The 25,779-nt window shown below is 46.2% G+C and overlaps 1 protein-coding gene across 1 annotated transcript; it reads left to right on the top strand.

Moving 5' to 3' along the window:
• The first annotated feature begins 6 nt into the window (after positions 1 to 6).
• Positions 7 to 24,686, top strand: LOC115229654 (lysine-specific demethylase 5A). The gene is made up of 9 exons (XM_036499291.1): positions 7 to 129; positions 2,447 to 2,593; positions 3,853 to 4,027; positions 5,357 to 6,115; positions 7,463 to 7,677; positions 8,754 to 8,985; positions 10,565 to 10,777; positions 20,990 to 22,069; positions 24,059 to 24,686. The coding sequence occupies exons 3-9, from the start codon at positions 3,895 to 3,897 to the stop codon at positions 24,121 to 24,123; spliced, it is 2,697 nt and encodes an 898-aa protein (XP_036355184.1). The 5' UTR covers positions 7 to 129; positions 2,447 to 2,593; positions 3,853 to 3,894; the 3' UTR covers positions 24,124 to 24,686.
• The last annotated feature ends 1,093 nt before the right edge of the window (positions 24,687 to 25,779 follow it).

The following is a 25,779-nucleotide window of genomic DNA, read 5'->3' as shown; positions in this document are numbered from 1 at the left end:
GGACGTCCAATTCCAGTACGGCTTGACCAGCTACCTCAGGTTGAATCACAAGTGGCTGCGGCCAAGTCTTGGCGAGAACGGACTGCCAGAACATTCCTCAAGAAAAATTCTACATACACTTTACTGGATGTAAGGGGCCTTTATATATTTATTTTTTTTGCATGTTTGGTGTTTGATAATTTTCTTTGACTTCTTTTTTTTTTTGTCACTGTTCCCCCACCCCCGCCATCATCATGATTATCATTGTAATTAATACAGCTCCTAATATTATTTTTGTGGAGGCGCAATGGCCCAGTGGTTAGGGAAGCGGACTCGCGGTCGGAGGATCGCGGTTTCGATTACCAGACCGGGCGTTGTGAGTGTTTATTGAGCGAAAACACCTAAAAAGCTCCACGAGGCTCCGGCAGGGGGTGGTGGTGATCCCTGCTGTACTCTTTCACCACAACTTTCTCTCACTCTTACTTCCTGTTTCTGTTGTACCTGTACTTCAAAGGGCCGGCCTTGTCACTCTCTGTGTTACGCTGAATATCCCCGAGAACTACGTTAAGGGTACACGTGTCTGTGGAGTACTCAGCCACTTACACGTTAATTTCACGAGCAGGCTGTTCCGTTGATTCGGATCAACCGGAACCCTCGTCGTCGTAACCGACGGAGTGCTTCCTCCTCCTAATATCATTTTTATTTCTAAGGCGTCTTCATATAAAAATATATTTATTGATTATTATTTATTTCTAAATAAACCATCAGGTTGAGTAAAAAGTAACGTTTTGAACCATGAAGAATTTCTACAGGATTTTTGCAGGGTTTTAGATTTTTTTCTTTCAACCTGTTTTTTTGCAATTGTCTAATAATACAGACAAAGACTTGCCCAAATGCATCAATAAATTAACATTGATATTTTTTTTCACCGCTGTTACAATAATTTGAAATGGAACTGTCAAAAGTGTGATATTCGACCAGTTTTGCTATTCAAATTCAAAAAGGGACGTAAAACAGCTGAAACTGCTCCTGATATCAGCGAACTGTTTGGTGAGGAAATGACCAGTGAGTGGTCAGCTCGAAAATGGTTTAAATGATTTTGCTGTGGAGACCTGAGAGTAGTGGACACCCATCTGTCATCGATGACCGTCAGTTAAAGACCGTTTATGGAGAAAGATCCACCCACCCAAGAACTGGCAAAAGAACTTCAAGTTATCCAGAAAACTTCCTGCAACCATTTGCATGCAATCGGAAAATTAAAAAGCTCGACAGATGGGTACCACACGATTTGAATGAAAATCAGAAAATGTGCAGATATGAAATTTGTGGTGAAAAGTGTACAATAATAAAAAGCATTCTTCACAGTGGTTGGACCAAAATGAAGCACCAAAAACCTTCCCTAAACCCGAGTTCTTTAAAAAGAAGGTTATGGGGTTGTGTATTGCTGGACTCATCCACTATAACTTCTGAAAACCCGGTACAACCATTACTGCAGAAATATATTGCCATGAAATTAACAAATTGAACGAAAAACTACTACTCCTCCATCACAGACTGGTCAAACTCCTCCATCCCAGACTGGTCAACAGAATAGGCCCAATCATACTTGATGACAATGTTCGACCACACGTTTCACTAATGGCACTCCAGAAGTTGAGGGATCCTGGCTACTAAGTTCTTCCCCAGACCTTTCTCCTACTGACTACCACTATTTCAAGCACCTTGATTTTTCCTGCGAGAGAAGGAGTTCAAAAATCAAACTGATGCTGAAAGTGCATTCAAAGAGTTTCATCAGCTCCAGAACTCCAGCTTTTTATGTTATCAGAAGAAACAAACTTAGAACTCGTTGGCAAAAATCTCTTGATTGTATAATGGTAATTACTTTGATGAATGAAATCTTCCTCATTGTTCAAATATATTGGGATGGATTTCATGTTTCAAAATGCTGCTTACTTTTTTTTACTCAGCCTGATACAAATTTAGCATCATTATGAGGTCCCCCAGCCCCTTATCCCTTTAGGGTACACTTCCTCAATCAGTGTGTTTTGGTGGGCCTTGCTCTTGGGAATGAATTTCTGTAGACAGAATGTGGTGCGTGTATTCCCCTGTATAGTATTTATGGTAAGTGATCCCTCTACCTGTTGGTTAACCCCTGCTGATTCCCTCAGGTTCTTTAGACACCCCCATCACCAGTTACGGCAGCTGGTAATTTCCTGTTACTTCATATGTTGCAATTTCTTCAGCGTCTGTCATGTAAGGAGGGTTTTTTTGCAATTGAAGGAACATGTTGTAAATAAAAAAAACGATCCCCTGCTCAACTAAAGGGCCTTCATGTCTGTATTTCTGACTGTCATAAAGGGTCTTCTTGTTTCCCACTGCTGCCACCCTTCCATCCACCATTCTCTTGAACCCTAAAATTCCTACAACCCTTCCCTCTCTCTCTACTTATATTTGTATCCCATTGCAGGTGTTGTCCCCTAGGACAGACATTGGTGTGTATAACAACAACAAGGCAAAGCGGAAGAAACTCAAGGATGGGGAACGGGAACGGAAGGAGAGTGAAAATAGCATTTTGGACTTCAGAATTGAGGAACAGAGAGATCCAGCGAGTATTGTGAGTAGGAACATTATTATTATTATTGTTATTATTGCTGGCAGAACAGTTAGCATGCCGGGCAAAATGATTGGCAGTATTTTGTCCGTCTTCAAGTTCTGAGTTCAAATTCCACCGACGTCGACTTTGGCTTTCATCTTTTCGGGGTCAATAAATTAATTACCAGTGAAACACTGGGGGTCATTGTAATTGACTAGTCTCCTCCCCTCAAATTTCAGGCCTTGTGCCTTTAGAAGAAAGGGTTATTATTATTACTATTACTATTGTTATTATTATTGTTATTATCATTATTATTGTTGTTATTATTATTATTAAGGCAGTGAGCTGGCAGAATCGTTAGAGTGCACTGAATGAAATGCCTAGTGGTATTTCACCCCTCCCTACTTCCTGAGCTCAAATTCTGCCAAGGTTGACTTTACCTTTCATCTTTTCGGAGTCGATAAAATTAATACCAGTTGAACTGAGGGGGGGGTGTCAGTGTAATCAGCTAATCCCTGCCCCCCCAAATCTCAGGCCTTGTGCCTATAGTAGAAAGGATTACTACCATGGCAGAGAACTGGCATGTTTGTTAGCTCGCTGGGCCAAATGCTTCTTGGTATTTTGTCCGCCTGCATGGTCTGTGGTTGACTTCACCTTTCGTTCTTTTGGGGGTCAATAAATTAAGCACCAGTGAAACACTGGGAAGGGATCGATGTGATTGATTTCCCCACTCCCTCCAAATGGCAGGTCTTCTGCCTTTAGTGGAGAGGATTGTAATTATAATAATAATGATAATAATAATCAGGTGGTAAGCTGGCGGAATTGTTAGTATGCTGGATGAAATGCTGAGTTCAAATCCTGCCAAGATCAACTTTGCCTTTCATCCTTTCAGGGTCAATAAATTAAGTACCAGTTACGCACTGGGGTCGATATAATCGACTTAATCCGTTTGTCTGTCCTTGTTTGTCCCCTCTATGTTTAGCCCCTCGTGGGTAGTAAAGAAATAGGTATTTCGTCTGTCTTAATGTTCTGAGTTCAAATTCCACTGGGGTCAGTGTAATCGAGTAGTCCCCTCTTTTGTGCCTTCAGTAGAAAGGATTATTATTATTAATATTAGTATTTTGTATAATTATGGCATTGAGCTGTCAGAATTGTTAGCATGCCAGGCAAAACGCTTCACCGTATTTCATGTGTCTGTACATTGTGAGTTCAAATGGTGCCGAGGTCGACTTTGCATCTTTTCTAACCGCTGCCTTGTTCTACTTCACGTCCACCCCCAGGTTGCTGCCTTCAAGTTGGCTGAACAAAGAGAGATCGAGGCAATGAAGGAACTTCGCAGCATCAATTTGGAGAAGATCCACAATTCGGACGGTGGAGACATCAAGTACTGCATGTGTCGTAAATCTGCGTCTGGGTTGATGTTGCAGTGTGAATTGTGCAAAGACTCGTTCCACGGTGAGTTTGAAACCACAACCACCACATTTACTTTCACTACTACTTTATTATATAGCCATTCTTCGATGTAACTGTGCATTCTGCTAGAAATAGCAACCATATCTCTAGGTTCACATTTCAAAGATGAGGCTCTGTTGTTTATTTATTTGTCTTAAAACAGCCAGCTGTAGTGGCTTTATTAAATGAACTGAAGCCCAGTATACCCATTCATGACCACCACCCCTCCTATGACAAGGGTACACCAGGCTCATGCATCGCAAGTGAGCAACATAGTGATCCGATATGAAGATAAACAGCACATGGCCTTGTAGTTGGAGCCCCAGTTAGAATTTTCTTCAGTTTGAGTAGCCCATCCCACTGAAGAACTTCCTGAATAAGGGTTGTTTAAGGGTGTTGAACGAAACACTCGTGTGTTTCCAAAGGTGAATTAGTCACACCCCAAGGGATTCCTCTCAACACATGGCTATGATGTGCCCCCACTACTTCTGCTCGTGATCAGAGATGCACATATCGTCAGCCCCCAAGGGACATGCTCAACTGGTTAAGGTCAAACAACTGACAAGCAAATCTGTGGTATTGAGCAGAATATTTGCTGTAGCCCATCTTTTATACCAAGATAAAACAATATACATGATAACACTTCCAATCAATTAACCCTTTCATTACTAACTCGGCTGAAACTGGCTCTGGCTCCATAATACAAATGTCTTGTTTTCATAAGTTCTGAATTAAAATCTTCCACCAAACCTTAGTCACAATTTATGTTCCTAACACCAGCTTAATGATAAATTATTAAATTCTTGGTTATATTTAAAATTAATTGAAAGAAACACAGAACATCTCAACAGAAATATGGTAACAAAAGGGTTAAAGACAGTCAGTCAAATGTGCCTTCAATTTGCACAAGATTTGGCTGCTATTTCTAACAAGTGTAACAAAATCTGCAAATTTACCCTTTTGATACCAACCTGGCTGAAACCTGTTCTGGCCCTGAGTACAAATGTCTTGTTTTCATAAGTTCTGAATTAAAATCTTCCACCAAACCTTAGTCACAATTTATGTTCCTAACACCAGCTTAATTATAAATTATTAAATTCTTTGTTAAATTTAAAATTAATTGAAAGAAACACAGAACATCACAAAATAAATACAGTAACGAAAGGGTTAAGATCAGACGTGATGGGAGCGAGGGCTTTGTACTGCATCAGGGCATTTATTATTCTTCAGCGTTTGATAGTTTTGGGCAGATTGCAACCACATCCCGTTCTCCACCTCTGTGTTGTTGTTGTTGTTGTTGTTATTTGTGTTTTTTTTTTTTGTTTGTTTCAGGATCTTGTGTTCCCCTACCAAAAGCGGCCAACATCAAGAGAGTGAACCAAGCTGTCCAAATGCAAACTGTGCGGGACCTCAAATTTCTCTGTCCGCTCTGCTTGAGTTCGAGACGTCCGAGACTGGAAACCATCCTCTCCCTGCTAGTCTCGCTTCAGAAGCTGCCTGTCCGGCTGGCCGAGGGCGAGGCTCTGCAGTGCCTCACCGAGCGAGCGATGGCATGGCAGGATAAGGCACGCAACTGCTTAGCCACGCCCGAGTTGGCTGCCGCCCTTGCCAAGCTTAGCCTTCTTAGCCAACGCATGGTGGAGCAGGCTGCCCGTGAGAAAACCGAGAAGATTATCAATGCAGAGCTGCTGAAGCCCGCAAACAATCCAGAACTGCAGAGCCACCTGGCCACTGTCACACAAAGCGCTTTCAGCGGCCTGCACCCTTCTCTTAGGGATCTCACTGCCTCCACCACCACCACCACTACCACCAGCACCACCACCACCACATCCGCTGCCACCCCCTTCACATTGGACAACACTGACAGCAACCCCTCCGGCCAGCTCTCACCCGTCTCGCAGCAAAGTGTCGACGATGGATGCTGCACAACGCTGGACCCTGCTGCTGCAGCTGCTGGCGGTGGTGGTGCACAGCTTTCCCTATCTGACCACCACCTCCTACGGCTCAATGGACATAACAACAACAACAATAACAGTAATAACCTCGGCATGACATCCGAACACACATACTCTTCAGTCTCCAAGACGTCTTGTGAGTATATTACTTCTGTCTGTCTGTCTGTCTTTCTCTCTAGATTCTGCAAGGCCCCAAGGTCACTGAGCTCTGGGCTTATGTCGAACACCTGCCGTTGTATTCCAGAAGAGTACAACTGTCGAGCGAATCTGTAATTAAGATCGTTCCACCAACCTCCCTGGATTGGGAGGAGTGAGCCTGCTTTCTCTCGGAAGCTGCGGTTGCTATCATCATCATCATCATCATTGTTCGACCGTGTACATCAGGGTAGGAGAGTGTGCGCCCTCTGGTATCGCGAGTAGATGACTTCCAGAGGAGAAGAGTAGAAATTACCTTGTTTTCAGCTCTACAACAATGTCCAGCAAACTGGACTCTCCTACCTTTCACAAGAGATGACACAGGTGGTAGTTTCCCATATATTTGCATTTTGGTTGGATGGCGCCTCCACGAGGGATTTTGAGCTCTCATAAGGAGGCGAGTGTAGGTTCCATCCGACCGCCTCTCAAGCTGTTGCTAAGGAGGTAGTATGGAAGACGAGGGTGAGAGGAATCGCAACAGGCATGTCCATCTCCAGTCTCGGGCTAATCCACTTTTCCGTTTTCCACAAGAAACGGAAAATAAGGCTGGAGAAGAAATGCCTGTGGCAAAGTGTGTTTCGTAAAAGATGGAAGTCTATAGCAAGTATGTTGCGAGTGAAAGGACCTGTTTAAACGAGGATGTAAAAAAGGGGAGAGCAAGGTCTTCCGTGTGAGTCTGTGGTTTGTGGGGCCAACCGCGTCCTCCGCTTCATTTCTTGTTAATCACTCATTAATCATTTAATTGGATATATTTTAATTGTTTGTTTATTCATACGTTTCGTCTCATTCGATACCCTGACCCCAACGTTTGTTTTGTCCCCTCTTTTTCTCAACCTTTTGGTGAATAAAGAAATTCTCTCTCACTCTCTCTCTCTCCCCCTCTCTCCTTCACTCTCTCTCTCTTTCTCTCTCTCTTTCTCTCTCTCTCTTTCTCTCTCCCTCTCTCTCTCTTTCACTCTCTCTCTCTCTCACTCTCTCTCTCACTCACTCTCTCTCTCCCTCACTCTCTCTCACTCTCTCCCTCTCTCTTTCTCTCTCTCCCTCTCCCCCTCCTTCCCTATCTCCCCCCTCTCTCTCTCTCCCTCTCTCCCCCTCTCCCCCTCTCTCTCCCTCTCTCACTCCCTCTCTCACTCTCACTCACTCTCTCACTCACTCTCTCTCCCTCTCTCTCTCTCTCGCTCCCTCTCCTTCCCTCTCTCACTCTCTCTCCCCCTCTTTCATGCAAAATAATTTGAACGTTAAAAGGGGGGTTAATTAATGCACGTTTCTTTCCCTGTCTTGCAAGCAGCTGTATCTCCGCGGAAACACCAGCGCAAGTCCCCTCTCATTCCCCGTCTACTGGAGTCGCCCATCCTCGAACTGTCTGCCGCAGCACAGGTGCAGCTGGAGGAGTTGATGATGGACGGGGACCTTCTGGAGGTCTCACTGGACGAGACCCAGCACATCAGGCGCATCTTGGTCGCATGTCAGACAACAAACGAAGATAAATACATGGAATTCGAGGTACGTGCTCAACCTCCCCCCCTCCCGTCCCCCCTCTCGTCCACCACCCCTCTCGTTCACCTCCGCTTCCCCTTCGTTTCTCTATGTTTTTAGCAATCAGTCCTCATCTAAGCAATGTGTATTCACAGTGTATCTAGGACTCCATTTTCTAATGTACAGTAGAGGAGCTAGTATTAGTGGCTATAGCTGTTGTTTAGCCCCAGGTCAGTCTTGATCCAGACAGACCTATGATCAAAGACGTTCCAGCTGTGACCATCCCATCTTTTATTCAGGCATGGTGTATCTAGGAGTACATTATCTAATGTACAGTATAGGAGCTAGTATTAGTGGCTATAGCTGTTGTTTAGCCCCAATCAGTCTTGATCCAGACAGACCTATGATCAAAGACGTTCCAGCTGTGACCATCCCATTTTCAGGCATAGTGTATCTAGGAGTACATTATCTAATGTATCCTTTTTATCACTGCAGGCTCCCTTTTTGTACGATGCCAGTATAGCTGTTATTGTACTCTAATTCGACTATTAATCCCTCTGTACTTCAATATGAGACTCCCTCCGTACTCTCTCTCCTCTAATACTTTATTAGACTGTTTATCTCCCTATACCTTGTAAACCCACCTCCTCCTCTTTTTGTCTGCCCCCTCCCTCAAACTCTGTTAACACATTGGCTATCAAGCTTCATTTTACATTTTATCCCCCAGGGTCCCAATCTTAATTAATTTCGACACGAACAGCATAATATTTTTTCTCCTATTCTATACCTCTCAGAAATCCCATAGGAAAGAAATGGGGAAAAAATCCCCCTCTAGTGGGTCGGGAGGGACTCCCTAACATACAACCAGGACCCACTGGCCCGTCATGTGGGAGCCAACCTGTTAAACTCTCTCTAGCCCTCAGCTGTCTCTTACACTGTCCTCCTTTTTGTCTGTTTGTGCCCAAACCAACTGACCCCTACTCTATCAGTCTGCCTGCCTGTCTGTCCCTACCACAACCCCCGTTCCCGTTAACACGCTTGCTACTTTTTGTCACAAACTGAAGTGTTTTTCTCGTTGCCTCTCTCCTGTTGCGGACTTCCAGGAGTTGACAACGGAGAGAATTCCGATGAAAGAGAAACCGGAGAAAGTTCCGGCAAAGGGCAAAGAGAAAGAAGAGGAGAAGGAGAAAGTGAAGAAGAAAAGGAAGAAGAAAGAGGAGGAGTCTGAGAATTGCGAGACGAAAAGCAAGAGGAGTAAAGACGAGAACAGCCCTTCATCAAAACCAAGGAAAAAACTTGTTGTGAAGGACAAAGATCTGAAATTGAAAGAGAAAAGTAAGTGATTTAATTTGCAGACCCACCCCCTTTTTTTTTAAACCAGTTCTGGTGAAGAAGGGAGGTGGTTTACTAGGGGTTAGGGGATCTGTTATAAGGCTTACCAAATGTTGTAAGGATTGACAGGCGTGTCTGGGGTTTGGCGTGTAAACTTGTGTCTGTGCTGCACTATGCATATGGTGCTGCGCAGTGTGTGTCACATGTATTTTGGTGTGGCATGGTATGTTGAGATGCACCATGTAGTTTGCCCAGTTTCATGCCCGGCAGGCACATGTGGCCTGTGTTAGTGCCATATATGGTGTGCCTGGCAATGCCCCCAAGTTTCTAAAAATAGAATTAAGAGGGCGGTGAGCTGGCAGAATCATTAGCATGCCGAGCGAAATGTTTAGCGGTATTTCGTCCACCGCTACGTTCTGAGTTCAAATTCCGCTGAGGTCGACTTTGCCTTTCATCCTTTCGGGGTTGATATAATCGACTTAATCTGTTTGTCTGTCCTTGTTTGTCCTCTCTGTGTTTAGCCCCTTCTGGGTAGTAAAGAAATAGGTATTTTGTCTGCCGTTAGGTTCTGAAGTTCAAATTCCACCGAGGTCGACTTTGCCTTTCATCCTCTCGGGGTCGATAAATTAAGTATCAGTTACGCACTGGGGTCGATGTAATCGACTTAATCCATTTGTCTGTCCTTGTTTGTCCTCTCTGTGTTTAGCCCCTCGTGGGTAGTAAAGAAATAGGTATTTTGTCTACCATTAGGTTCTGAAGTTCAAATTCCGCCGAGGTCGACTTTGCCTTTCATCCTCTCGGTGTCAATTAAATAAGTACCAGTTATGCACTGGGGTCGATATAATCGACTTAATCCGTTTGTCTGTCCTTGTTTGCCCCCTCTATGTTTAGCCCCCTGTGGGCAATAAAGAAAGAAATATAATTTAAGAATTTCGAGAATCCATGCTAGTGTTTGAGGTGGTGATGTCTTGAAAAATATGCTTTTTATTTTGCACAAATGCAGTTTCTTGTCTTTGCTTTTGTCACTAACATTTTGCAATGGAGGTCCAAGATGTGTGGTGCACTGCTCAACTTGAGAAGACATGCATGTGAAATAATGACGATTATGAGGCTGGTATTCATTGATTTAGCCCAGGGCTGGAGTCATCATCTCTATAGATATAAATGGCAAAATATCTGTGTGTGTTCTTTATACAAATCCACAATTTTTCAGTTAGAGGGCTCGCACTTTCTGTGGTCATTCAAAACCGTCCAAAGGTGGTCGTGCACATCCTTACATTTCCCCAGTCACCCCACAAAGCCATTAAAAAATCAATAGAAGTGACTTTTTTGTGAATTTTCTGTCCAAAACCCAATCAAAATGCCCAAAACTTGATAAGCCAAATTGAATGCCAGCTAGCTGTATGTGATTGGTCAGAGATGTGGACAATACTCGCATGTATGTGCGCACGCACGCAGCTGTATATGCATGCACTATGACCCTGCGTTGCTGGGACATAGTGCTAGTGTAGCATAAAACGAGTCCCCACGCCAGGCCCCAGATATTCCATCTGTGCCAGTGATGTTTGTTTGTTTGTTGTAGATAAATGTAAAGAGATGAACTCTGTGAACGAAAGCAAAATGAAGAAGGAGGAGAAGAGCCAGAAGAGGATGAAGATCTCTGGTGGTGCTCGGGAGAAGAAACCGTCTGGTCGAGTGAAACAGAGTAAGAAGAGTGCCTCGTTGAGTGGAGACGAGGCAGATGAGGAGGAAGAAGAAGACGACTGTTCTGCTGTGAAGTGTCTGAAACCTGCAGGTAGGTAGTGGTGGTCATGGTGGAAACACGAAAAGAAAACATAGCAACTGTGAAGCCTGGATGTATGGTTGCGGGTGGTTGGGTGGCAGTGTGAGGCACTTAGGGCAAGTGTCTCCCCCTATAGCTTCAGGCCTCCTACTGCTACTACTACCATGTCTTGTGAGTGGATGTGGTTGATGGAGACTGTAGGGAAGCCTGTCATATGTATCTGTGGCCATGCTGGGGCACTCCCTTGAAGGGATTTTAGTCAAACAAATCAACCTTTGTACTTCTTTTAAAGTGTGGTACTTAAATCTGTTGCTTTCTTATGCCAAACTGCTAAGTTACAAGGACAAAAACAAACTATCACCGGTTGTCAAGCAAGTGGTGGCAGAGGACAAACACAAAGATATACACACACACTGACATGTATGTATATATATCCCCGTGACAATCTAGGCTATCAGATGTTGCTACACATCGCTGGTCACAATGCGCTTTCATTGTTTTAACCTTCAAATGACGCCACCCCGCTGGCTAAGCGAGCAGGCCAACAGAAGAAAGAGTGAGAGAAAGTTGTGGTGAAAGAGTACAGCAGGGGTCGCCACCACCCCCTGCCGGAGCCTTGTGGAGCTTTTAGGTGTTTTCGCTAAATAAACACTCACAACGCCCGTTCTGGGAATCGAAACCGCAATTCTACAACTGCGAGTCTGCTACCCTAACCACTGGGCCATTGCGCCTCATATATATATACACACAGACACACACACACACACACACACATATATATATATATATAATATATATATATATAATATTATATATATATAATATATATATATATATATATATATACATATATATATATATATATATATATACACATACATATATACACACAGACACATACACGCACACACACACGCACACACACACACACACATATATATATATACACACACACACAATATTGGAATATTTTTTTGTCCATTGGTCTGGAAAGTTCAGTTTACAGTAAGACCATGTCGCAGTTGTGCCACCTTCACGGGGTTTTAGTGGCTGTTATTTTGTCAAAGACCCAGCATAAGACCCCCAACTGTTGTTCACAAGCATTATAAGGTTTCAAGGCTCTGCCAATTTTATCTGCGCAAAGAACATTCACAAGAGAACTCACACAATAAATGACTTTCTGAAGTCAGTTGATGTTCCCCCGTTTCATGCAGATTTGATGAACTTTCTCTATAACCGGGACCATTACAAGCTTTCTCTGGGACAAATGAACGCAACTGGACATATAGTTGACCAGGTTTCAAATTTTCCTTGCCCTGTTTTGAGTCCCCTTATTATTATTATCATTCTGATTAATATTAGAGGGGTCATGTATCGCTTTAACTTTGATGCCACTAGATCTATTATTATGGTCTTGATTCTCCTGACTGGCACCTGTGCCGATGCCAGTGCCACCTGACTGGCACCTGTGCCGATGCCAGTGCCACCTGACTGGCACCTGTGCTGATGCCAGTGCCAGCTGACTGGCACCTGTGCCGATGCCAGTGCCACCTGACTGGCATCTGTGCCGATGCCAGTGTCACCTGACTGGCACCTGTGCCGATGCCAGTGCTACCTGACTGGCACCTGTGCCGATGCCAGTGCCACCTGACTGGCATCTGTGCCGATGCCAGTGCCACCTGACTGGCACCTGTGCCGATGCCAGTGCCACCTGACTGGCACCTGTGCCGATGCCAGTGCCACCTGACTGGCATCTGTGCCGATGCCAGTGCCACCTGACTGGCATCTGTGCCGATGCCAGTGTCACCTGACTGGCACCTGTGCCGATGCCAGTGCTACCTGACTGGCACCTGTGCCGATGCCAGTGCTACCTGACTGGCACCTGTGCCGATGCCAGTGCCACCTGACTGGCACCTGTGCCGATGCCAGTGCCACCTGACTGGCACCTGTGCCGATGCCAGTGTCACCTGACTGGCACCTGTGCCGATGCCAGTGCCACCTGACTGGCATCTGTGCCGATGCCAGTGTCACCTGACTGGCACCTGTGCCGATGCCAGTGCCACCTGACTGGCACCTGTGCCGATGCCAGTGCCACCTGACTGGCACCTGTGCCGATGCCAGTGCCACCTGACTGGCACCTGTGCCGATGCCAGTGCCACCTGACTGGCATCTGTGCCGATGCCAGTGCCACCTGACTGGCACCTGTGCCGATGCCAGTGCTACCTGACTGGCACCTGTGCCGATGCCAGTGCTACCTGACTGGCACCTGTGCCGATGCCAGTGCCACCTGACTGGCACCTGTGCCGATGCCAGTGCCACCTGACTGGCACCTGTGCCGATGCCAGTGTCACCTGACTGGCACCTGTGCCGATGCCAGTGTCACCTGACTGGCACCTGTGCCGATGCCAGTGCTACCTGACTGGCACCTGTGCCGATGCCAGTGCCACCTGACTGGCACCTGTGCCGATGCCAGTGCCACCTGACTGGCACCTGTGCCGATGCCAGTGCCACCTGACTGGCACCTGTGCCGATGCCAGTGCCACCTGACTGGCACCTGTGCCGATGCCAGTGCCACCTGACTGGCACCTGTGCCGATGCCAGTGCCACCTGACTGGCACCTGTGCCGATGCCAGTGTCACCTGACTGGCACCTGTGCCGATGCCAGTGTCACCTGACTGGCACCTGTGCCGATGCCAGTGCTACCTGACTGGCACCTGTGCCGATGCCAGTGCCACTGACTGGCACCTGTGCCGATGCCAGTGCCACCTGACTGGCACCTGTGCCGATGCCAGTGCCACCTGACTGGCACCTGTGCCGATGCCAGTGCCACCTGACTGGCACCTGTGCCGATGCCAGTGCCACCTGACTGGCACCTGTGCCGATGCCAGTGCCACCTGACTGGCACCTGTGCGATGCCAGTGTCACCTGACTGGCACCTGTGCCGATGCCAGTGTCACCTGACTGGCACCTGTGCCGATGCCAGTGCTACCTGACTGGCACCTGTGCCGATGCCAGTGCCACCTGACTGGCACCTGTGCCGATGCCAGTGTCACCTGACTGGCACCTGTGCCGATGCCAGTGCCACCTGACTGGCACCTGTGCCGATGCCAGTGCCACCTGACTGGCACCTGTGCCGATGCCAGTGCCACCTGACTGGCACCTGTGCCGATGCCAGTGTCACCTGACTGGCACCTGTGCCGATGCCAGTGTCACCTGACTGGCACCTGTGCCGATGCCAGTGCTACCTGACTGGCACCTGTGCCGATGCCAGTGCCACCTGACTGGCACCTGTGCCGATGCCAGTGTCACCTGACTGGCACCTGTGCCGATGCCAGTGCCACCTGACTGGCACCTGTGCCGATGCCAGTGCCACCTGACTGGCACCTGTGCCGATGCCAGTGCCACCTGACTGGCACCTGTGCGATGCCAGTGTCACCTGACTGGCACCTGTGCCGATGCCAGTGTCACCTGACTGGCACCTGTGCCGATGCCAGTGCTACCTGACTGGCACCTGTGCCGATGCCAGTGCCACCTGACTGGCACCTGTGCGATGCCAGTGTCACCTGACTGGCACCTGTGCCGATGCCAGTGCCACCTGACTGGCACCTGTGCCGATGCCAGTGCCACCTGACTGGCATCTGTGCCGATGCCAGTGCCACCTGACTGGCATCTGTGCCGATGCCAGTGTCACCTGACTGGCACTGTGCCGATGCCAGTGCCACCTGACTGGCACCTGTGCGATGCCAGTGCCACCTGACTGGCACCTGTGCCGATGCCAGTGCCACCTGACTGGCACCTGTGCCGATGCCAGTGCCACCTGACTGGCATCTGTGCCGATGCCAGTGCCACCTGACTGGCATCTGTGCCGATGCCAGTGTCACCTGACTGGCACCTGTGCCGATGCCAGTGCCACCTGACTGGCACCTGTGCCGATGCCAGTGCCACCTGACTGGCATCTGTGCCGATGCCAGTGCCACCTGACTGGCACCTGTGCCGATGCCAGTGCCACCTGACTGGCACCTGTGCCGATGCCAATGCCACCTGACTGGCACCTGTGCCGATGCCAATGCCACCTGACTGGCACCTGTGCTGATGCCAGTGCCAACTGACTGGCACCTGTGCCGATGCCAGTGTCACCTGACTGGCACCTGTGCCGATGCCAGTGTCACCTGACTGGCACCTGTGCCGATGCCAGTGCCACCTGACTGGCATCTGTGCCGATGCCAGTGCCACCTGACTGGCACCTGTGCCGATGCCAATGCCACCTGACTGGCACCTGTGCCGATGCCAGTGCCACCTGACTGGCACCTGTGCCGATGCCAATGCCACCTGACTGGCACCTGTGCCGATGCCAGTGCCACCTGACTGGCACCTGTGCCGATGCCAATGCCACCTGACTGGCACCTGTTCTGATGCCAGTGCCAGCTGACTGGCACCTGTGCCGATGCCAGTGCCACCTGACTGGCATCTGTGCCGATGCCAGTGCCACCTGACTGGCACCTGTGCTGATGCCAGTGCCACCTGACTGGCACCTGTGCCGATGCCAGTGTCACCTGACTGGCATCTGTGCCGATGCCAGTGCCACCTGACTGGCACCTGTGCCGATGCCAGTGCCACCTGACTGGCACCTGTGCCGATGCCAGTGCCACCTGACTGGCACCTGTGCTGATGCCAGTGCCACCTGACTGGCACCTGTGCCGATGCCAATGCCACCTGACTGGCACCTGTGCTGATGCCAGTGCCAGCTGACTGGCACCTGTGCCGATGCCAGTGCCACCTGACTGGCATCTGTGCCGATGCCAGTGCCACTGACTGGCACCTGTGCTGATGCCAGTGCCACCTGACTGGCACCTGTGCCGATGCCAGTGTCACCTGACTGGCATCTGTGCCGATGCCAGTGCCACCTGACTGGCACCTGTGCTGATGCCAGTGCCACCTGACTGGCACTGTGCCGATGCCAGTGCACCTGACTGGCACCTGTTGCCGATGCCAGTGCCAACTGACTGGCACCTGTGCCGATGCCAATGCCACCTGACTGGCACCTGTGCTGATGCCAGTGCACCTGACTGGCACCTGTGCCGATGCCAATGCCACCTGACTGGCACCTGTGCCGATGCCAATGCCACCTGACTGGCACCTGTGCTGATGCCAGTGCCACCTGACTGGCACCTGTGCCGATGCCAATGCCACCTGACTGGCACCTGTGCCGATGCCAATGCCACCTGACTGGCACTGTGCTGATGCCAGTGCCAGCTGACTGGCACCTGTGCCGATGCCAGTGTCACCTGACTGGCATCTGTGCCGATGCCAGTGCCACCTGACTGGCACCTGTGCCGATGCCAGTGCCACCTGACTGGCACCTGTGCCGATGCCAATGCCACCTGACTGGCACCTGTGCCGATGCCAATGCCACCTGACTGGCACCTGTGCTGATGCCAGTGCCAGCTGACTGGCATCTGTGCCGATGCCAGTGTCACCTGACTGGCATCTGTGCCGATGCCAGTGCCACCTGACTGGCACCTGTGCCGATGCCAGTGCCACCTGACTGGCACCTGTGCCGATGCCAGTGTCACCTGACTGGCATCTGTGCCGATGCCAGTGCCAGCTGACTGGCACCTGTGCCGATGCCAGTGTCACCTGACTGGCATCTGTGCCGATGCCAGTGCCACCTGACTGGCATCTGTGCCGATGCCAGTGCCACCTGACTGGCATCTGTGCCGATGCCAGTGCCACCTGACTGGCACCTGTGCCGATGCCAGTGCCAGCTGACTGGCACCTGTGCCGATGCCAGTGTCACCTGACTGGCATCTGTGCCGATGCCAGTGCCACCTGACTGGCACCTGTGCCGATGCCAGTGTCACCTGACTGGCATCTGTGCCGATGCCAGTGCCAGCTGACTGGCACCTGTGCCGATGCCAGTGTCACCTGACTGGCATCTGTGCCGATGCCAGTGTCACCTGACTGGCATCTGTGCCGATGCCAGTGCCACCTGACTGGCATCTGTGCCGATGCCAGTGCCACCTGACTGGCATCTGTGCCGATGCCAGTGTCACCTGACTGGCATCTGTGCCGATGCCAGTGCCACCTGACTGGCATCCGTGCTGTTGGCACATAAAAAGCACTCACTACACTCGGAGTGGTTGGCATTAGGAAAGGCAACTTGCTGTGGAAACCTTGCCAAGCCAGATTGGAGCCTGGTGCAGCCTCCTGGCTTGCCAGTTCTCAGTCAAACTGTCCAACCCATGCCAGCATGGAAAGTGGACATTTAATAACACCATTGATGATGATCCTTGAAGCCATTATTAGTTAGGGCATTGTTATGGTGGGGGGGGGAGCTACTTGCTTGGAAATTTCTTTAGAGGAAGAGAGGTTAGACACTCTGTTACTAATATTAGCTATCAAGTTTTTAAATATATACGTGTGTATATAATATTTACATATATATATATATATATATATATATATATATATATATATATATATATATATATATATATATGGTGGCTGTCCCCTCGTTATCGAGTATGGCCATTGCACGAAGCTTAATCAAATATTTTTATCGTGCAATGCCTGTGCAAGAAGATTTTTTTTAAAGTGAGGAAAGGCTGTGCACTGAGTCAATCCCACTCACTAAGCAACAGCAGCCATAATCCGAAAAGAAGAACAAGTTAACATCATCGGTAACCACTGAGCCGCAGCTTTTATGTCGGAGTTATCCCAGTTACCTGAGTTACCTTCTCCTAGAAGGATGCCCTAACAAAGGCTGGGAGTCCTTCACTCTTAATGGTTTAACCGCGCGATCGGGTATTCAGTCCGATTATTCCTATGTCCCCGCGCATGATACGGTCTTAAGACATTTATATATATACACACACACAAATACACATGGGGGTGGCCATGGCTGTAATGGTTGAGAAGTTTGCTCCTTCCCAGTGTTGTGGTTCGAGGTTCAGTCCCCCTGTTATGCACCTGAGTCAAGTGTCTTTTACCATTTTATTTTCCACGGAGAAACTGAAAGAAATCTTTTGATTGGCCTAAAGAGATTGATGTACTGAAAATGTGCCCTGAAGTATCCTTTGCACCCTGCATATATATATATGTATACACACACACACACACGATAGAATTATGAATAATGGAGTGTATTGCTTAGTTTACAATTGTTTTGTCTGTTTCAATTAAACCAATCTTGCTATTACTATATCAGCATCTCCAATTAAACCAATCTTGCATCATGCTATTACTATATCAGCAGCTCCATTTAAACCAATCTTACATCATGCTATTACTATATCAGCAGCTCCAATTAAACCAATCTTGCATCATGCTATTATCATGTCAGCAGCTCTAATTAAACCAATCTTGCATGATGCTATTACTATATCAGCAGCTCCAATTAAACCAATCTTGCATCATGCTATTACTATATCAGCAGCTCCAATTAAACCAATCTTGCATGATGCTATTACTATATCAGCAGCTCCAAGTAAACCAATCTTGCATCATGCTATTATCATGTCCGCATCTCCTGGTTTATCCAGACATCGGGCAACCTTTCCATAACAGTCCATGTTTGAATGCTGCAGAAATCAAAAATCCATTATGTGTGTGTATGTGTATATATGTGTGTATGCATGTATATATATATTATTGTGTCTGGGGAAAGTGATTCTCTCTTAGTGCCTTAGTGCTTAACACAGTCACCGGTTCGATTTCCACACATTTACTTCTTCATTTCAATAGTCATTGTCTATTCAAAAGGTTGCAAGACGCAACGCAAATTTTATAAAAAACGAGTGGAAATCAAATCAGTGAGTGTGTTAAGTAAGAGAATGACCCTCCCCAGGCACAATAAAATATGCTTCAACACACAAATTCACATAAAAAATCTTGCAACCAAATACAAAAACGAAATATATATATATATATATATATATATATATATATATATATATATATACACCGGAGTAAACACATAAATGTGTAACAAGGTGGAAAAAAGAGTACTCAAATACCAGGGGTAGAGTAATATACTTTATTTAAAAGCAGCAGAAATTCAACAAAACTGTCCGACGAGCGGGAACGTGAAACTCCGAGTAACAAGTTTTGTTGAATTTCTGCTGCTTTAAATAAAGCATATTACTCTACCTCTGGTATTTGAGTACTCTTTTTTCCACCTTGTTTCACATTTATGTGTTTACTCCGGTATATATATATATATATATATACACATATCAAAAACACACACACACACACACACACACACATATATATATATATATATATATATATATACACACAATAGAAATAAGAAAATGGAGAAACAAATCTAGTTTGTTCATCAACTTTCGGATATTATAATGTGCCCTGAAGTATCCTTTGCACCCTGCATATATATATATATGTATACACACACAAACACATGATAGAATTATGGATAATGGAGTGTATTGCTTAGTTTACAATTGTTTTGTCTGTTTCAATTAAACCAATCTTGCTATTACTATATCAGCAGCTCCAATTAAACATATTCATATGGCACAGAATGTTTTTCACCTCAATAGACGTCAGTGGTTAGTTGAAATTGCAGAAATTGACCCTAGTATCGATCTATTGCATTTCAATCTGTTTTAGGGTTAGGGTTGGTTAGGGGTAGGGGTAAGGGTATCGTTTTTTTCTTCAGAAATGTAAATAAACCCAATCTGTTTCTTAAACGAGGGACATATTCATACGGCACAGAATGTTTTTTACCTCAATAGTCGTCAGTGATTTGTTAGATTATTTATTCATTTTACAAAATGAGAACCGTAATAGCATACATAATCATCATCATCATTGTTTAGCGTCCGGGATGGTTCAACTGGGGTCTGGGAAGCCACCCACGTGTAAGATAAGAATACAAGACATTTATGTATGTTACTAAGGTTCTCATTTTGTTAAATGAATAATTAATCCAACATTCTAATATCCGAAAGTTGATGAACAAAATAAATTTGTTTCTCCATTTTCTTATTTCTATTATAAATTTGCAGTAAAAATATTTCTTTACCTTCACCCGTTTAATACAATAAATGAGTGGAGGCGCAATGGCCCAGTGGTTAGGGCAGCGGACTCGCGGTCGGAGGATTGCGGTTTCGATTCCCAGACCGGGCGTTGTGAGTGTTTATTGAGCGAAAACACCTAAAGCTCCACACGGCTCCGGCAGGCGGGTGGTGGTGATCCCTGCTGTACTCTTTCACCACAACTTTCTCTCACTCTTACTTCCTGTTTCTGTTGTACCTGTATTTCAAAGGGCCAGCCTTGTCACTCTCTGTGTCACGCTGAATATCCCCGAGAACTACGTTAAGGGTACACGTGTCTGCGGAGTGCTTAGCCACTTACACATTAATTTCACGAGCAGGCTGTTCCGTTGATCGGATCAACCGGAACCCTCGTCGTCGTAACCGACGGAGTGCTTCCATCCACAATAAATGAGTTAATTGCATTGCAATTAAAAACATTTATGTATTAGGAATCTGGGTACTTTACCAATAGTATATTGGATAAATGCTATCCCTTAGTGGGTTACACCTATAACCCCTATCTTTCTTTGTACTATATATATATATATATATTCACACACACACACACACACACACATACGTTCATGCCGGCATGGAAGGAGAATGTTAAAAGTGGTGATGTATATATGTATGTATATATACGCATGTGTTTGTGTATACATACGTGTGGGATCTTTTTGGTTTGACCGGCAGTTTTTTCTAGCGGTGTCATATGAAATTGTCACCCATAATTATGACCCTAGTATCGATCTATTGCATTTCAATCTGTTTTAGGGTTAGGGTTGGGTAGGGGAAGGGTATCTTTTTTTCTTCAGAAATGTAAATAAACCCAATCTGTTTCTTAAACGAGGGACATATTCATACGGCACAGAATGTTTTTTACCTCAATAGTCATCAGTGATTTGTTGAAATTGCAGAAATTGAAGAAAAAAACAACAAATATCTTACAAACTATAGAATTTTCTCAATAAAGCCAAGAGAAAAAGATGTTTTATAAACACATTCTACCAGGATACGAAGCTTAAAAGTGTTTAGTTACCTAGAAATTATTTTAAAAAACTGCCGGTCAAACAGAAAAGATCCTATGTGTGTGTATAAAAGGATTTTGAAAAAATGTTTTTTCTTAATTATTTGATCTTAATTATTATTTTTTTTCGTTTAGGTGACGAGGTGAATTGGGTACAATGTGACCGCTGTGAATTGTGGTTCCACTTGTTGTGTGTTGGCGTCGGAGAGGATGAGGTTGGGGAAGACGATGATTACGTCTGCTTCAAGTGCAAAGTACCGCTGAGGTCCGCCAGTGGTGGCACAGTTTCACTGAGGACGGCAGCTAGCGGTGGTGGTGGTATCATCACTGCTAGCAGCCTGGCCAATGGTGTCGTCACCACGGTGCCACAGAGATCAACTAGTAATGTCGGTGGTGGTGGTGGTGTCAGAACCACCAACAGCCTGACCGGTAATGTCACAGTGCCTCCGTCTCCACCACACACACCAGATGAAGAGCAGGAGGAGGAGGAGGAAGAAGAGGAAGAGGAGGAGGAGGACGATGAAGCAGAAGTGGCTTGGTCCTCAAATGAGGTCGTGTCGCCTGGTGGTGGAACTGGTGCTGACGGGTCTCTGTCTGCGCCGCCTCGCAGCGGGGCCACAACAAAGGACTTTCAGCGACGTGGCTCGGGTGGCGGTGGTGACAGGATGGAGTTGGATGCGGCAGCAGTGGAGGAGGAGGAGGAAGAAGAAGAGGAAGTGGGAGTAAATGGCGATGAAGATGATGTTGAATATTATGAGGAAGAAGAAGAGGAGGAGGATGGTGGTGGTGATGGTGTTGGTGGTGATGATGATGGTGGTGGTGGTGGTGCTGGTGGTGAGAGAGAAAATGGCAAAGTACAACTACAGCAAGACGATGATGATGATGATGATGATGACGGTGATGATGATGGTGAGGATGTGGTTATGACGGTGGACGATGACAACAGGAACATTGACGACGATGACGATGACGAAATGTTTGACGACGACGACGACGATGCGAGCAGGCAGGGCGAAGGAGGGGAGCAGTCGCCCACGGATATTGAACCCACGACCGGAAGTAGACAAACAGCAGCGGCAAAGACTATAAACTCAACATCAACAGCAGCAGCGACGACAACAACAACAACAACAACAAAACCAACTACAACATCAACAGCAGCAGCAGCATCAGGCCCCTTGGCGGAGACTTTGACGGCCGGAAGGAAAGACCCTGGTAAGATAAAACAAATTATATTTTGCAGATTTTTGTCGGGGGGGGTGAGTCGCAGGGGCGTGAGGGGGTTGACTGAGGATGGTGTGCCTGTGTGATGATGATGATGACGGTGGTAAGACGGCGAGTTGGCAGAATCGTTAGCACGCCGGGCGAAATGCTTAGCAGTATTTCGTCTGCCGCTACGTTCTGAGTTCAAATTCCGCCGAGGTCGACTTTGCCTTTCTATTCTATCGGGGTCGATTAAATAAGTACCAGTTACGCACTGGGGTCGATATAATCGACTTAATCCATTTGCCTGTCCTTGTTTGTCCTTTCTGTGTTTAGCCCCTTGTGGGTAGTAAAGAAATAGGTATTTCGTCTGCTGTTACGTTCTGAGTTCAAATTCCGCCGAGGTCGACTTTGCCTTTCATCCTTTCGGGGTCGATTAAATAAGTACCAGTTATGCACTGGGGTCGATATAATTGACTTAATCCATTTGCCTGTCCTTGTTTGTCACCTCTGTGGGTAGTAAAGAAATAGGTAAGTGGACAAAGGAGTCTGCTAGGTCAGTCTGTGCTGGTAATAGCAACCAAAGCGCATTGATACCTCCCGCTCAGCAATTTTAGTTGGAAAAGGTTTATTCAAATACATTAATCCCGGTATTTAACTGATACTTTATTTTATCGACCCTGGTGGAGTGGGGGGTGGGGGCAAGGATAAGTTAAGTGCAGCAGGATTTGAACCCAGAATGTAGAGAGTTGAAATAAATCCTGTAAGCAGTTTTGTTTGATATTCCTATGATTTTATTGATCCACCCCCCACCCATCTACTAATATTTTTTCCGAGGATAATTGATAATTGTAAGTTTGGCATAAGGCCTGAAATTTTATGGGGTGGGGGGGGGGCGGGGGGGATAGTCACTTGCCACGAGATCCATTGCTCAACTGGTATTTATTTCATTGACCCTGAAAGGCAATGTGGATCTCAGTGGAGTTTGAACTCAGAACATAAAGACAGATGAAATGTTGTTAAGCATTTGTTGAGCAATGAGTCCAAACCTGAAAGTTTAGGGGAATCGATATTTATACAATTGACCCCCATTTTGTGGAGCTGCACTTTGGAATGGGTTCAAGGTACTTTTTGCAGGATTTCATGCCAAATCTTAGGGACCTAAATGATTATGGGGTATTTTCTGTTACGCTTAACGGAAAATGATTTCAGTCCATTAAAAATTCAAAAAATTTTTTTCTCTTTCTCTTTGAAATCAACCAATCTTCCGACCTGCCAATGAACCAATCTTCCGACCTGCCAATGAACCAATCTTCCAACCTGCCAATGAACCAATCTTCCAACCTGCCAATGAACCAATCTATCAACCTGCCAATGAACCAATCTATCAACCTGCCAATGAACCAATCTATCAACCTGCCAATGAACCAATCTATCAACCTGCCAATGAACCAATCTATCAACCTGCCAATGAACCAATCGACCAACCTGCCAATGAACCAATTTACCAACCTGCCAATGAACCAATTTACCAACCTGCCAATGAACCAACCTACCAATTAATCAATGTACCAACCTGCCAATGAACCAATTTACCAACCTACCAATGAACCAATATACCAACATGCTAACGAACCAATCTTCTGACCTGCCAATGAACCAATCTATCAACCTGCCAATGAACCAATTTACCAACCTGTCAATGAACCAATTTACCAATCTGTCAATGAACCAATTTACCAACCTGACAATGAACCAATCTACCAACCTGCCAATGAATCAATGTACCAACGTGCCAATGAACCAATTTACCAACCTACCAATGAACCAATATACCAACATGCTAATGAACCAAACTTCTGACCTGCCAATGAACCAATCTGACAACTTGCCAAATGAACCAATCTAACAACTTGCCACTGAACCAATGTTCCAACCTGATAATGAAACAATCTACCAATTTATGAATCTTTTGACCTGCCAATGGACGTATCAACCAAGCAAGTGAGCAAGCCAGCAAACAAGAAAGTCATCTTTCTATGAACAATAACAAGTGGTGTCACTGAGACTTCATACACACACGTACACACACACACACACACACACACACACACTCTCCAGTACTTCACAGATGCCCTCCCCCCCACCACCAACCACCACTCCAATATATTTATATAGACTGCTAACATTATATTGCTCTCCCTCCCCCCCGCCCCCTCCCACCTGCCGAATTTGTCATTTTTTCAGCTTTTCACAATCTTCTCTCTTTCGTCCCCTGTTTTAACCCCCTCTTCTTTCCTCTTCTTCTCTTTCACTCTCCCCCTCTTTTATTATTCTCTCTCTCTCTCTCTCTCTCTCTCTGTACTTTCTTCCATCTTTCTGTCGATCTCTCTCCTCTCCTCCCCCCACCTCTCTCTCTCTCTCTCTCTCTCTCTCTCCCTCCTAATACGAGTGCTAGTGTCTGCTGTGTGGCTCCGATGGATGTCAACATCTCACCCCCCCCCTTTCCCATCTCCCACCACCACCACCACCGTCCCCTTCCTTTCCTCCCTACATCTCTCACCTCTCAATCACTTCCTCTGCATCTTTCTCTCTCCCTCCCTCCCTCTCCCTCACACACACACACACACTTCTCTTTTGTACTTTTAAGTCTGTTGTTGTTGTTGCTGTTGTCACTTCTGTATAAGGACAACTGCGTCACCACCACCACCACAACCAACAACAACAACAACAACACTGCACATAATTGCTATATGATGATGATGATGGTGGTGGTGGTGGAATAAGGTGTTAAATGGTTGGTGGTGGTGGTGTTGGGGTGGGAGGTGTGTGTTAGAAGTAGAAATATCATTTTTCAATAACAACAACAATAATAATTTTAATAATAACTAGCAGTATCGCCCGGCGTTGCTCGGGTTTGTAAGGGAAATAACTATAAAGCATTTTTAGAGAGTTATAGCCCAAAAGATGGGGAAAAAATGATGGTAAATTTTTTTGAGAGTTAAAAAGGTCGAGTTGCGTTCCCTAGACCCTGTGGTTTGTGTTTCTGATTGTCGACCCCATGTCGATTTATCGATCTTTTTCAGAACTGGGGAACTTTTCAAATTTTCGCTGCGTTAGTTTTGAATTATGACATTGGGCTATGTGTGTGTCAAGTTTCATCAGAATCGGTTGAAAGCCGTGGTCAGGTGAGGGTACACCTGACAGACACACAGACACGCACACAGACAAACTGCCGTTTATATATAGAGAGATGATTTCTATTATTATTACTACCACCACCACTACTACTACTACTACTACTACTACTATTATTATTATTATTATTATTATTATTATTATTATTATTATTATTATATGCCATTTTATTTATACAATTTCTTTGTTTGGTCTCTCCTCTTCCCCCTCCCCCCTCTGCTCTCTTCCAACTCCACCCCCCTCCTTTCATCATTAACAACAGCAGCAGCAGCTTTTGTGTCACCCAGAAGAACCATCAGCAACAGGCCACAGGTTCAAATCTAAGTAAAGATCTTTTTTTAAAAAAAAAAAAACTGGTTTGTTTTGTTTTTGTTTTTTTTTTAATATTTTATTTTTTTGTCTTGTTTTGATTCTCTCTTGAATTCTGTCTGTGTTTGAGTCTCGTTAGATTTTTAATTACTCTTCGAATATTGGGCCTCACCGAGGCAATAACTAGTGACCGAGACTTTTAGAGATATGCTATG

The sequence above is a fragment of the Octopus sinensis genome, unplaced genomic scaffold, assembly GCF_006345805.1.
Source record: "Octopus sinensis unplaced genomic scaffold, ASM634580v1 Contig13379, whole genome shotgun sequence".
In the NCBI taxonomy this organism is placed as follows: Eukaryota; Metazoa; Mollusca; class Cephalopoda; order Octopoda; family Octopodidae; genus Octopus; species Octopus sinensis.
Note: the sequence above shows the minus strand (reverse complement) of the source record. Positions and strands in the feature narration are given on the sequence as shown.